Genomic DNA, 14,729 nt, shown 5'->3' on the forward strand with positions numbered 1-14,729 from the left:
GTGATTGTCTTATTACCGGGGTCATGGATGTATTCCCATCTGCACACTCTTCCCGTAGATGATGACACAAATAAGATAAGTAATAAAAAAAGCTATGCTCTGTTGTCCAAAAGCAAGAATTTAGATTTTTTTTCTCACAGACAGTCGGGGTCGTGCTGCGAGCAGAGCGTTCGTACGCTCTCCCTCCAACAGTGTAAAAATTTGAAAGTGTGAACTGGTAAATTGCCTGTGGGCATCAATATGACCCTGTCAACCCGTCCTCCAATCCGGTGTGCTGCAGCTCTCAGCAGCCACTTGTAGAGCCTGCAGGTATACAGGATGCATAATGCATGGACGGCATAACCTTTTTTCTCTTATTCTTACAAGAATATGATAGTAATATGTCTGTGGGAGTACAAATTAAGAGAAATTTGATAAGCTGAGTTATGACACAGGAATTGGACATGCAAGGGGAATCTTTGTCTTAGTGCTTTTTTTCATGCTCACTTTGTTACCAATATCATCTGCAGTGTTACTTTATAATTAATTTTTAGGAGCTGCCATGATGTTTTTACGTACATGAGCAGGTCAGAGAGTCTCAAAGCCAACCTGCCCTCCCTGCTTTCTTCTCCTACCCGTGTCCTATCATTTTTTAAGTCGTTTCTTTTACCACGGGGAGAAAGTATCATAAAAATGCTCAAAGCTCCTGACTAGTTCAATTTAATTTTATAACAGCATGATACTGTCCGGTTTCTGCAGCCGAAGACCTCAGCATGACCATAACCTGAACACGCTCTGAGTCAGCCTGATTCATAGCACAGACATCTGGGTCAGTCAGAAACTGCAGTAGGGCTGGGTAATAAATCAAAAACAATATAAATCACAAAAGACACATGATCAGTATCAATAGGTAATATGTCTGATAAAATTTTAAAAAATTTCACTGAACAACTCAGATTTCTGTGGGATATAGGCAGAGGAAAGGTTCTCAACGTCTCACTAGGTTTGTCTCAGTAATCAACAAATTATCACACGATTAAAAATATCTCAATAATTTACATTTGCGTTATTTATTGTTTTTTCTCTTTTCTCTCTAATTCTACCAAAAACTGGACGACAAAACTCTTCAGTCTGGTGTTTTGGTCTCAACTGGCTCTTTTTTTTTTTTTTGAAGAACAATTTTGTTCACAGAGACTTTATAATTAATTTTATTTGTTTTTCTGTTGTTTTTTTTTTAATTTATTTTGGATATTTTAAAATGTCTTCCACTTCCAGTGTTAAATGTTCTTTAGAATTGAAAGTTTATTGTCTGAGAATTTGTTCTTAAGCCATTATATCATTACCCTTACATTACTTGAAAATGGTTTCAAATCAGCAATATTATCGTTTATTGCAATAACTTCTGAGGCAATTTATCGTCCAGCAAAATTTCATCAACTAACTCACTCACTCTTTGGTTACATAAAAACAACCTGTTGAGAAAATTGTGCAGCAGCAGTTTCATGTTTTGCCTCATAATTGTGTAAAAATAAAAAACAACGGCATGGAGTGAAAACTGTAAACAGGAAAGGTCACGCCACCAGTTTGGCAGTATTTTGAGATACTTAAAACAAAAACGACTCCATAATTATCGATATAGACTAATATGAAACGCCTACATTGTGATATGTTTTTCAGCCATGTCGTGACTTATAATCCAGAAAAAATAATAGGCTGATTGGCGATCAGCCTTTGTTAAAGAGACCGTGGTCGATCGCTGTCCATCACCTGTATCTGAAGAACACTCACCCTCAGCTTCCTCCCAAACACAATGACCTTTCCTCGGGTCTGCTCCTTCCTAAATCTCCACTCGACTAAGTTCTGGCCATTCTCTCCTGGCAGGGTCATGTTACGCCGGGCGATCGTAGGGTTAGCAGCTCCTAAAGACACATTACGAGACATCTGGGGTTTACAAACACTACAACATGCAGACTGGTGAAGGCTTTGAGAAAGAGGGACAAGTATTTGCTCCATCAATGCACAAAGTTTGCTTCAGGATATGGTAAATAATTTAAACCTACCTGCCAGTATGTGTGGCTCTGTCTGATAGTGTGTGTCCATCCCATTAGCATAGATGACCCTGAGTGAATGGTCATTACCCACTTGGTAGCTGTTACGAAGCTGGTCTGCATGACACAAGTACAAGCAAGAGATGCAGTTATCGATACGCCGTTACACTGCAGGATTCAAAGGATTTACTGAAGAACATATCAATTGTGAGCTGAAATGAGGATAAAGGGAGGAAAACGAAAGGCAGGGAGGGAAAGAGCAGCCAAAAGACAGCAGGGAGACAAAGTAAGGTGAGAAACAATTCATCTCTGGGCGAAGTGTTTGAACCTGCTAATGGAGCAGAGAGAAGGTTTAACATCCTTCAGCCTTTTTCAATTATGTTCCCCTCAGCCTCCCACAGGACTAATGGCTGCTTGTGCAAGCAGGACACAGAGTGGCTGACGGCACTCTTTTATCTTTGACTAAATATACACCCTGCTAGATCTATGCAACAATACAGCAACAGAATAAAATAACTTGATTAAACAAAGGCCTGGCTAACCGTTGCATTTGGCCTTTTCCCCCTCACTGTATTTCCACTCTGTTTTTCAGCTCACATCATTCACTTACTATTGATTTTTTTGTGACACCCGTGTTTTTCGGTTCCGTTTAATTAATATTAAAGCATTTTGGCTTGGTAACAGTGTATTGGAATTCTCCCACTAAAATAAATGTATACTGACAAGAATGCAGCCTGGTTTTTATGACTCAATGCAAGTCGCAAGGGAAGTGGAAAAGTCTAAACAGTAAATCTTTACATTTAGCCATCAAGGAGTTTTATTCTGGAAATCTTATCCTCTGGGATTTTTCTGTCTTATAATTTTTTTTCAACATTAAAGTTATGAATAGTTCCAAATTCAAGTTAATTTGTCTCAAAACCTCTAGTTGCCTGTTGGAAAGCTGAAAATAAAGAGAGACTTAATTTTTCAGCATTGGAGTGTAAGCACATATCCAAATAAACTCTGCAGAAAGAAAGAAAATGAAAATTATGGAAAAGGCTACACATAACCAAAACTATAAACAAGATACTGACAGATTTCCACCAAAAAAGACTGAAAACTGAAATTGAACCCAAACTGCTTTAATCTAGTATTGTTGTAGGGGTGTGAACACTTTTACAACCAGATTACTGTATAGTGCAGCATTTTTAATGTTTTCCTTGAAACAAATTTTCAATTGAGTTCTATAAGATAAATGTTATGTTATAGGGCAAAAGGGTTTCTGAAGTGGCTAATCATTGTCTGATTTTTTGCACCATTTCAACCTTTTTAAAAAGGATGTTTACACTTTCTGGTTTATTATTTTTTATTCTAGTTTTCTTAATTTCCAATAACAGCCTGCACATTTTAAAGGCATATTCAGATGCATCTGCTGAACACAAGCTAAAAAGAAAGACAGACAAAATTACAAAAAGAAAAACTCGAAGACCTTCAGAACCCTCGCTTTAGAAAGCTTGGAAAACTATCGATCCAGACAACTTGAAATTATTACGAGACAGTCGATCAAAAAGTCTGAGGCGGTTCTGCACAACACTTTACTCTCGTCAATTTTTTTTTTCTTTGGAAATCATTTTATCGAATGACACAAAGTAAAATATATTTTCTGCTTCAACATTTCTCGTGTTTTGTGTGTGATGTAATGCCGGTGCAACTTCATGTCGGCTGAGCTTCAGAGTTCTAACTTTAACACGTCATGAGAAATACCTGAATACGTTTCTATCTCCAAGTTCTACAACGTACGTTAATGAAAATATTTAAAAAATATATATTTTTTGGTAATTTAGTTAATTAAAATGGATAATTTTACATTAAGTATCTTGCAGAATGTGAGATGACATTAGGTGGGGTAGGGTTATATTTTTATTATCTCAGTCATTCCCCAGCACATTATCACACATGGTGATCCAGTAGAAACAACAGTTTACTGTAAATGTCTGCAAATGACCTTTTAACCTCTTGCTTCCACATATTCTGCTTTCTCAAGCAGTTAACGGCATCATTAATATGACTAAGTACAGCAGCTAAATTAGCTTGTTTACCGTCACTGGCCTGCACCTGGACCTAATGGGATGCCTCCTACCTACGCATGTAGATGAGATGGCAGGAAAAACACGAATAAATGTAAGTGAACTGATGAAAGCAATGCTTTAGTTGTCCAGGACTTTGAATTAATCAGGATAGGAGGAAGGCACTCTCAACAGAGGCGTCACTATTGTAGTCCTACATACACGAGTTTCTTTCACACAGAAAACTTATATTGTATCGATGCTCATAATGCATTGACTTTAAGATTATAATACACAAGCAGAACAATTTAAAGACATTGAGGAAGAAACTGTTCTGAATCCACCAGACTGAAGCAGGATTCATTGATCTGCAGCATCAAATTTCACACTCAAATTTAAACCTCTGAGGTAAATGGAAGGCAATGTTCGTCCACAATTTACATCAACATCACCGCTAAAACATACTTTTCCAGTATTTGTCTGACAAAGAATGACAACATTGCTGAAATGCACCAGTGTGAATGTTTTCTTTCGCTGCTCTCAAATAAAAATTTATGAGAATGGATTTTACTCTGGCTTACAGAAGCTTTGAATCAAAGTACAAATGAAACAACATCCCAAATTCAGTCACCGTCAGAAAAAAATGATCACAGAAAACAACACAACCTATTTTCCCATCTGTGGCTTAATACTTGTGTCTCTCAGTAACTGCAGCTCGTCTTACTTCTCTGATTGTTCAACAGTCATCTAGTGAGTTTTTAATACCACCAGCTTACAGTGACTTACAGAAGTATTTGCAGCCCTTAGATTTCTTCACGTTAAATCACATTACAACCACAAACTTCTGCGTATTTGATTTTGCCTGATGGACCAACACAAAGCAGAAAATGGAAGTAAAAGAATATTTTTCAGAGGCTTTTACAGTTTAAAAAATCTGAAAGGTGTGACGTACGTTTATATTCATCTCAACCAGATTCCTTCCAGGATCGACATGTATTTAGCTCCGTACATCGAACCTGTTTACAGCCATCGAGCCTGTTACTAGTTACAAGCTTGTAATGCCAGCAGCATTACAGAAACCAGATAGTTCTCCAAAACTCTTTGAAAAGAAGAGATTGAACCTGGTCAGGCAAGCTGACAAGACACTGAAAGCAACAATAAAACAGGAGTAAAAACCTGCAACAGAAAAAGTACTGGTACCAATTTAGATGTGGAAACAAGCACTGAACAGAACAGCATCTTTTGCCATAATCCCAATAAATTTAACTGACGTTTGTGCTTGTAACAGGTATGAATACTTGAGCAAGCCACTGTATTTTCATATTTTGTACAATATAAAACTCTGGCAGTTGGATTTGTGAACAGCAACAGATTTTATTCCTTTTAATTTTGCAGCAGGGAAAATCTAAAAATGAAGCTACATTTCTTCGGATCCGACTTACTTTTATTTTTCATAATGATCATAATCATCTGCCTGACCTTTCCTTATAGATGAGCTTCAGACTCAGCCACATGCATGCCAGCACCTTACCTTGCACCAAAGTGTAAAAGGAGTCTATAGACGATAAGTTTGTTGTTATGGAAACATCCTCATCCCTCCCTGACGTCTCTATGTCCACTGCGATGGCTCCTGAAGACATGTCGCCGTGGAGATTGGTGACCACGCCGGTGGGGAAGGTCACATTAGTCAGACGACCCTCGCTGTCATAGCTACCAGGACAGAATGCAGGAGAAGGAGAAAGGGGACATTAGATGTCATTACTGTAATGAATCCTGCCGATACAGAGAAAATGACCTGAATATACATACAGGAAGCAAGTCCTCATATTTATTAAGATGTGTAAAACGCCCTAAAATAGGTTAATCATTTGTCACAGCAACATCACATTAGCATAAACATTTCAGCAAGATTCAGTTTTGATACCTTTTTCAGTAATAAAGAAGAAATATTTTCAACTAAATCTCTTCTTGGTACGTCCAAGATTTCCTATACAATGAATGTAATTGAAGCATGTTTAAACTGATATTTTATCATTACCTTTATCAGACTGTGTATGAACCTAATTAGTAACTCATAACATGACTCTCCTGTTTACTAGGAGTATAACTATAACATGGCCTCCTCAAAACAGGAAGCAAAGGAGAACATGGCATTCCTGTAAGGAAGAGATCTATTACACTCCATCAATCAGGAAATGGCTACAAGAAAATAGTTACTCACTGGCATCTGCCCATATCTACATATACTCACTGCTCTAGTAACAAGTTCAAACTGAGAGAAGCAAGGCTGAGTGAGGTCTCATATGTATCTTGTCAGGACACGTCTTCATCACACAGTGATGGTAAAAATTGCAGAAAAGAGTGCTATCTTTGGGTTACCAAGTCACCATAACAACAATCCATAATCCACTCACTCACAAACATAAAAGTCCAGGGTTTGCACATCTATTTGAGTTCCTTAAATGAAACTAAGATTCAGATTCTTTGCAGCAAACGATCCAGGAAAGCATCTCATGCCGCTGTTGAGTACAGCAGGCATGAAAAGGCGACGTTCACACAGCAACTCTTCATGCTCAGTTCCACATTTTTGCTGAAATCAATTTTTTTGTTTTGCTCATTCATACTACTAATTAAATATGATCAGAGTCAAACTTCACGAAGGACCTGCATGAAGAAGAAGAAGGGAGGCGTCACACAGAATCACCTCGTTTAACGAAGTAATAATGGATGCCGTCTATGGATTGTTTTCAAATTGTTGCGTAATAGAAGCCGATATTATTGCCTCAAGATAATAGCAATGACCTTTTGTGGAGCATTCACTGTGATGTCTGTAGAGATGTCTGTTTGGATGCACAGACACAAAACATCATCAGAGTTTTCACAATTATAATTTTCGGCCATTGTTGGCATCCAGATTTACCGTGTCTGGCGTCTCCTGGTGAACAATTATGACAAGTCTCACATCAAAGACGTAAAATCTGGATAAAATCCAACATGGCTGTTCAGATTGGACACGTATCAGATTCAGTGTCATATATGGAAGTGGAGCAAGTTGGATATTTTTTGGGTTAAAAGATCGGAATTGGGCCGTTCAGACAGATTCGAAAGTATCACAAACTCTTTCAAGTACCAGGAGACCTTAGAATAAAATCTGGTGTCCTCTGGCAGTTAAATGAAGGCTTGTCATTATTGGTTTTTACAAAAGGATAATGATCCAAACACATCTTCACGTCAACACCAGAAATGATTCTAAAACTGACATAAAATCAACTTTCCTCCTTGGCCATTCGGCAAACTGAGTGCTGTCCTATTGGCAAACATGTTCATTTCAGCAAGTGAATGAATTAATCAATACTTACACTGTTATTATCAGTCTTGCCAACTTTCATATCCCGTCAACAGTGCAGTCACAGTCTGCGCTCTAGACTTTCTTTTGCCCTCAATCTTCCATCTGCCTGATTAAAGCTGGATGAAAAGTCTTCTCATATGTTACCGCTGCCCCCTCATCCTGGATCCCCCTACAGCAAGACTGATTTCAACCAGCTTCTGAAGACTAAGTGCTTTTGATGCTATTCATCGTCTCATTTGGTTTCTCTCATCAGTTTCAGTCTTATTTGTGTGAACACGTCCCTCTTGAAACTGAGATTGAGTGTTTCAAAGAAGCTAACCTGCACCGGTAAAAGCAGAATAAAACAGAAGAAACACGCCAATGGTGACTTTGTTAACACTGTGCATGACCGAACACACACTCTAAAAGGCTAGACTTTTCAGTGGGAGGCTATACAATGAAAGGTGATTTATTCATTTGACCCAGAGGAGCTGGAAGGGCACTGTAGCAAACACACAGGTGTGTGTTAAGTGTCTTATTAGGAACACTTCCATCTGCCGCCTCAAACCAGATCAGACCACAGCGCAGCTCTAACTGTGGCCTGAGGCAAGAAAGGAGAAAAGACCAAATCACAAACAAAAGCAATGATGAAGAGCAATGAATTTGTTCATGCAGCCAAGCAGCAACTTAACAAAAACCTGAAGCTCTTTTATATGTCTAGTGTCTTTAGAGAAGATTTATTTATATTTGAATGAGGGAAAATCTGTTTGATGAAGTCCTGGATTGCGTAAAAGAGCTCTTAAATAAAGTAAGATTGTTTGTCCCTGCCGAAACCAGAAGATGTGGACTGATGGTGAATGACGACACATAATGTTCGGACATGATCCAGAACGCTGCACCTTGCTTTTTCACTAAAACCAGGAAGATAGAGAACATCACCCAGTTCTAAAGTCCTTCACTGGCTCCCTGTAGCTCAGAGAACAGAATTTAGTTTTTTGTGTTTTTCTGATGTCAAGCCTTGTTGCTGAAATGCACTATATAAATAAACATGACTTGATTACAACAGAGGACCACCTGTGTCAAGTGAAGTGGACGTATCCTCTTACCTAATGACCAAGGCATCAACAATGCAATTATTCTGGAGCCTTACTTCCATCCCCACATAGCTGTACAGATTGCATTCATGCATTTAGATGTGACAGTCAGTAGGTGGCTTACTCATAGAATGTAGTCCAGCCAATTTGGATGCTCTTGGTAGCCAGCAAGCCACTGTTGCCATGGTAAGTAAATAAAACCAGTTCCTGACCCTGAGCCGTGAGAGACTTTAGACCTCCATTGGTCCCGATTGTCAGCCAGATGACCTGTGTATTAAAAGATAAAATAAAACACAACCAGACAGTCAGATGGTCGCCATGAATCCAGAACAATCTGTGAGTCATGGCCATCCTCAAAGAATGCAAATGTGCAAAAATGTGAACATCTCACCTGATTATCAGGAGCCACCACACGTACAGGCATCCTGTTGGTGTCTCTACGGACACGGAGCGTGTTCCCGCTGCTGTCTGTCACCGCGGTAACATCCTCCTCGTTGCTGAGAGGACAGGAAAGCAGAAAATGAGAACAAACTGAACTATGCTTCAAAAAAATGCACCGTTACAGTTTTATGGTTTAAAAAAAGAGGGGAAAAACAGTAAAAAATGTCAAACCAACCTGTAGCTGAAGTTGTATTTGAAGTCTCCAGTGATCAGAGACATGGTGAACTGGTGAGTCCCATTCGAATCAAACACATAAAGTTCCTGCGAGGCTGGAGAAGCCACTTCATAGGAGCTGGGACCTGAAGCCAAAGAGCCTGCAGATGGGTTAGACAGATGAAGAGACTCTGATTGGAGAGAGACTCATTTTTATTCTCCAGCTCTTGACTTTGCCTTATTAAGCTAATGTACAGCGATTATAGCAGCCACTTGACAAATACTGTGATTACTGACCATGTTTGGAGATGCTTTGTACTGGTCAGTCTGATTGGACTTTCATGAGTTCTGACCGGATTTCCAGTGAGGACTTGTTGGAAGTGATGCAAATATGGAAAATAATGCATGGACTGCAACTTACTAATGTTACTACTTTAAATGCCAAGCAGTAGGAACAATTTTTGGCCTCTATATTAAATGCTTTATTATGTTTCCTCTAACTTTTTTTTTTCAGCTGGCATTTTGACAAGGAGCTCCTGTGTTTATTTTCCCCAACCTCCACGGCCTAACCTGGCTCTGAAGAGAGAAAAAAAGAAAAGTAAAAAGAGAAAAGAATCCTCCTCTCTCCACTTTCCACTGCCACCCCATGTTTGTTCAAGTAAGGAGATTGAATCCAGCAGAAGATTCAATATGATCTGTTGGCACCAAAAACCTTCATTGACATGTGTGGAATAACAAGGAGTTGAACTGTGTTAAACTGAAACTGAACAGTTTTAATTAAAACCACCTGTGATTCCTTTTAATATAATTAGAAATGTGTGAATACACGAAATGCAATAAAGATAAAAATAGATGAAAGCACAGGAGTGATTAGTACAGGTGAAATCCTTGTAGAAGAAGATAGAAACACTAATAATAAAACCTACATGATTGTTGCTCTGGGCTAAATACTTGAGTGGGAGATTTTTTAAAACACTTGAAAACAATTCTTGTTTGCTAAATGTTATTAATTCATAGTAGAAAATCAGCTTCATTTAATGTTTCAACTCCAAAAGATGACTGTCTGAAATCCTTTAGGTGGCACTGTGACCTTTACTTTCTGGGGTTTAGATCTTTCTTTCTGAATTAAGGGGTAATTAAATATAAACTATTTCATCCTTTCTGTGACAATCAGAAAACACGCTAGATGATTTTCCTTGGAGGACTCTAACTAAAAATAGACTGAGAAGCATGAATATGTGTATTAACCTGATGAAAAGTGTGATTTTTATCAACTCACAGGCGCCCCCTGCTGGTTTTCCAGCCAGTCTTGAATATTTCAGAGTTCAGAGGGATCCTTCACAGATCCCTCAGCAGAAATGCAGCATTTATGTGTGGAGGCCTAAAAATAGCTCCATCTATAAATGTTCGTACCGGTGCGTGGCTGGTTGCGTCTTATTGCCCGGATCCGAATGTTTCCCAGATCAGCCACGTACAGAGTCCCATCCGGCGACACCACCAGAGACGAAGGGCCGCTAAGCCTGGCGTCTTTAGCGTAGCCGTCTCCTGTCTGATAGCAGTCACAGTTGGCATCGTTCTGCAAAGACAAACAGGAAGAAACCATCATTCCTTGTAATATATATAAATATCCTGATGGATGTGAAGGAGCAAAACGCTGCTGTAACTCTGCAGTACCTTGCAGTCACAGTCAGATAGTGCACCAGCCAGATGGGTAATTTCTCCATCGGTGGACACCTAGGAGTACAGCAGAGGATGTACAGCTATGAAAAATATGAAATAAAACAGCAGCCTGGTATTCTGACAGAAAACAAAGGAACAAACTAGAGGAATTAGTTGAAAGGATCGAATATTAGCAGAGAAACTGATGAATAATAAATAATATTGATTCAGGGCTCTGGGTCACTGAAGTATTTTGGCCATTATTTTAGAAAAGTGGCAATTTGTGAGTAAATCAGTTACATGTTTATTCTAACAAACTACCAGAGAGTGTAAGAACGTATCAGTCTTTTAAAACATTTTCTAACTTAAAACCATGGTTCTTAGATAATCAAATATGGAGGCACAGTTCATGTGGTTCAGTTTTTTCTTTCATGTATTGAGGTAAATTTTTGTGCTGTATGGCTTTTTATTCTTTTTAAATGTGTAACCTGATCTGTTTCTTCAGATAAATAAATGTTTTTTATTTATTTTGATGACGGAAGGATCTTGCCAACTTGTCTGTGTTGCATTGTGATTTACTGTGTTTATACTGATTGTGCCCTGAGGAACTACAGGTGAAAACTAGCCTTTATGCTAACTCTGGCATATTATGTGATGTGCATTGTCCCTTTTGAAAACAGCAACATTCAACAGTACACGCTGCAATACATATTCCTGACGTAACCTGGAAATATCACTAAATGTGAGCGAGTGAATGTGCCGTAGAAATGTTACTTGTCGAATGCGGTGCATCTTCTTCTCATCTGTCTCTGCGATGTAGAGGATGCCGCTGTAGGACAGAGCGATGGCGGTCGCTCCCTCCAGCATGGTCTGCACCGCTCTCTTTCCCATGGTGTATTCTATACCAGGCACCTGGCAGTGCATGGGACGACCAGCCACTATACGGACCTGAACACACACACACACACACACACACACACACACACACACACACACACACACACACACGGGATATTGTTTTCCAACTCAACTTTGTTTTAAACATCTCCAAATCTTTCTGCCTACGGTGCTGAATGCTAAATTACTTCACACTTTACATAAAATCCAGTGAAGTTTGAAGTTGTAGCGTGAAAAAACGTGAAGAAGCTCAAGGGTGTGAACATTTTTGAAGTCAAGTGCAGATGTGAAGCGTACCTGTCTGTTTTCAGTGATCTGAAGAACAACGTTGTTGTCCAGGACGTAGATGGAGTTATCCATGGGGTTGATGGCGAGATCTGTGGGCCATTCCAATCGAACCTGAACAGAAGAATGACAGCTTCGTTTTCCTTGGATCATCAACCATGACCTGCACATTAAATATGTGAAACCTTCATCCCAGCTGCAGTTCTAACTCCTGTGCTCTCCCTCTGCGGTATAGACCTGAATTCTGTCACACAAATAAAAAGAAAAGCAAACAGCCAGCGCCAAATACGAGAAGAAGCAGCTTAATGTGTGCGAGTGTGGAGCCGTTTCTTTACTCGTCTCCTTTCTGTTATATGCAATATCACACACTGTCAATCTGAAAATAAGGTGTAATAATAGTGTACTATTTCTGACTCTCACACTCCCTACTATGTTCAGCTTTAGTCTGCAAGTAAATACATTCAGACAACAAAGAGTTTCGCTGGGGACGAGGGGTAGAAAGAAAAACAGAACAGAAATGATTTCACCCAACAAAACTTCTTCTCTCATTAATACATTCAAGCTTATCTGTGTTTTCTCTGCTTCACTGCATTCAGTCCCACCAATCACAACCAACAGGGGTTTACACTGGCTCCAAGCCTTCACTTTAAAAAGAGCAGTGTGCTACAGTTGCACTGTGGCTGTGTTAGAAATGCTCTGTATGTTAACCTGTCTTATGTGCATGCTGGTATCGCAGGTCAAAGGTCGTGCAGAGGTCAGGTCGTTGCTGCCCAGCACTGTGGAGATGATTCCGTTACGATCCACTTTCCTGATCATCGTTCCGTCCACAAAGTAGATGAGTCCGTTCTTATCGGCTGCAATCCCTGGAGAGCAGAGACAGATTCACAGGACAAAGTTTAGATATCACACAATTTATCAACCAGTAAACGATGAATTATTAAGATTTTACTTAAAATTGGTAGCACAGACACTGACCAATGACAGCAAAGATGGGGTGGAAAATGTAAACAAACAGTTTGAATTTTAGGAATTTTACGAATAAAGAGGAAAAATTTAAAAGCTACTAAATATATTTAAAATACTGACAGTACAAATATAAATTCAGTACAAATCAAGAAAACAAAAAAACGTTCTTCTCTGCTACACTATCTGCAAAAACACATAATCTTATTTTCTGTTTAGTTTCTATTGGAAATATCTTAGACCACTCAAAAGACAAAACCAACTTACAAGTAACTTCTCAACTAGAAACAGGAGATTGTTTTAAGTCTGTAGTTTCTTAAGATTGATGAAAAAATACTAGATGCACCAGAAGATTATTTAATTTATAACAAGAAATTTTTCCCATGAGTGAAATTATCAGCCAGTGGAACTAGTACTTTTTAAAATCAATATTAAGGAATTATTGACTTAAAACATACTCCTACTTTTTGCTGAAGTTATTTTTATCTTATTTTGAGCGTACCAATATATTTGCTCGAACTAGACAAAAAAATACTTGGCAAGATTTTATGTTTTTGTAGTGTAGAGATATAAAATGAACCTTTTAGATGAAGAAAACTTAATCAAATTCCAAGTGAATCATGTAGGAAGGCTGTTTTTCCCCAGATAAGAACATTTTTATGCAACATCCACTGCACTATGTAGTGCAAACCTACTGCACTATTTAAATTACACAGATTTGTGAAATGTAAATTCTGAAAAACCTGCACTTCGATGTTGGACATGGTGTCGTAAACATGTCATACTGACATTCTAAAATATTCCTCCTTTGACAGTTACAGAGCTCAATAAGCTCCATAAGTGTCCTCGGATGTTGAAGGCATCCCTGTATGAACTGCTGAGTTTGGTGAAAGAATCACAGCGCTGATATTTTTAAATTACCACCTTGTCTGTCTGGACAGATCCACACAAAGCGTCAGAGCCAGTCCTGTAAATGATATACTGACCCACTTGATATTCTGTTCCCCTCAAGCACGAAAAGCATTCATAATTCTCCCAGGACAGATGTGGCTCCAGAGTGAAAAACTGCCATCACATGCAAAACTGCAGCACCGATCAGGAAGGAGCTTAGCTGTGAAATCTGTCTGCACATCCAGCTTGTGTCACTGGGGTTCAGTTTCAGCTGCTTACTGCTGCCTTCATAGGACAACAGTAATCTAACAAGAACACAGCGAAAGCTAATGAAATGTGTCGGCTTAAACCTTAACTTTCCACGGCCATCCGAGACTTCCCCGCTTCCTGCACCTCACACTCTTATTGTTCATTTCTACAGCATGATGGAACGTCGCCGAGCAGCAGGAGGAGATACAATCCTGATTAAAATTTTAGGTAGATGGAAATCATTCGCATTTCATGCTGCTAGATTTTTTTCCAGGGTGTGGAATTGATGTCTGTTATTGCCATTCATCCCTGAATATGTTCATTGCTATTCAATAGGAGATCAGGGGAACATGCAGTGGGCGCTGTATGCTTTGATAAAGTGTTTCTGTAAGACAGTAGTTGTGAAATGTGTTGTTTTCAGCCATCAGATGAAAGTCCTCAGTCCGGAGGGAGACACACTCCATACAGCCAGCAGCAGTTTGACGCCCCTACGCAACCTGAATGTTCATTGTTCCTGGGGGATCCCAGGATGAGCTGCACGATGTTTATCATCAGAGGGGAAATAAAAGGTAATCTTTCAGTCTTCCTTATTTGACGCTTTTGTGCAAAGTCCAAATGGGTGAATTTATGGCATGGGAGGAGATGTTTTATAGTTTTTAAGGCCTTCTTTTGTAACTTTCTAATGGTTATTGGGCTG

At 39.1% G+C, this 14,729-nt stretch overlaps 1 protein-coding gene across 2 annotated transcripts in view; it reads right to left on the reverse strand.

Moving 5' to 3' along the window:
- The window catches only part of tenm3 (teneurin transmembrane protein 3), a 248,719-nt gene that overhangs the window by 15,873 nt on the left and 218,117 nt on the right, over positions 1–14,729 (reverse strand). For both annotated transcript variants that reach the window (XM_088006070.1, XM_088006076.1), the window contains 11 exons: positions 12,638–12,792; positions 11,942–12,043; positions 11,522–11,695; positions 10,763–10,822; positions 10,502–10,664; positions 9,111–9,249; positions 8,886–8,991; positions 8,619–8,761; positions 5,604–5,782; positions 2,040–2,144; positions 1,768–1,898 (listed from right to left, as the gene is read on the reverse strand). In XM_088006070.1, coding sequence (XP_087862196.1) covers positions 1,768–1,898; positions 2,040–2,144; positions 5,604–5,782; positions 8,619–8,761; positions 8,886–8,991; positions 9,111–9,249; positions 10,502–10,664; positions 10,763–10,822; positions 11,522–11,695; positions 11,942–12,043; positions 12,638–12,792 — 1,457 coding nt within the window. The remainder of the gene's footprint in view (positions 1–1,767; positions 1,899–2,039; positions 2,145–5,603; positions 5,783–8,618; positions 8,762–8,885; positions 8,992–9,110; positions 9,250–10,501; positions 10,665–10,762; positions 10,823–11,521; positions 11,696–11,941; positions 12,044–12,637; positions 12,793–14,729) is intronic.

This window comes from Poecilia mexicana, unplaced genomic scaffold (genome assembly GCF_051168715.1).
Source record: "Poecilia mexicana isolate PSO_F unplaced genomic scaffold, ASM5116871v1 scaffold_1, whole genome shotgun sequence".
In the NCBI taxonomy this organism is placed as follows: domain Eukaryota; kingdom Metazoa; phylum Chordata; class Actinopteri; order Cyprinodontiformes; family Poeciliidae; genus Poecilia; species Poecilia mexicana.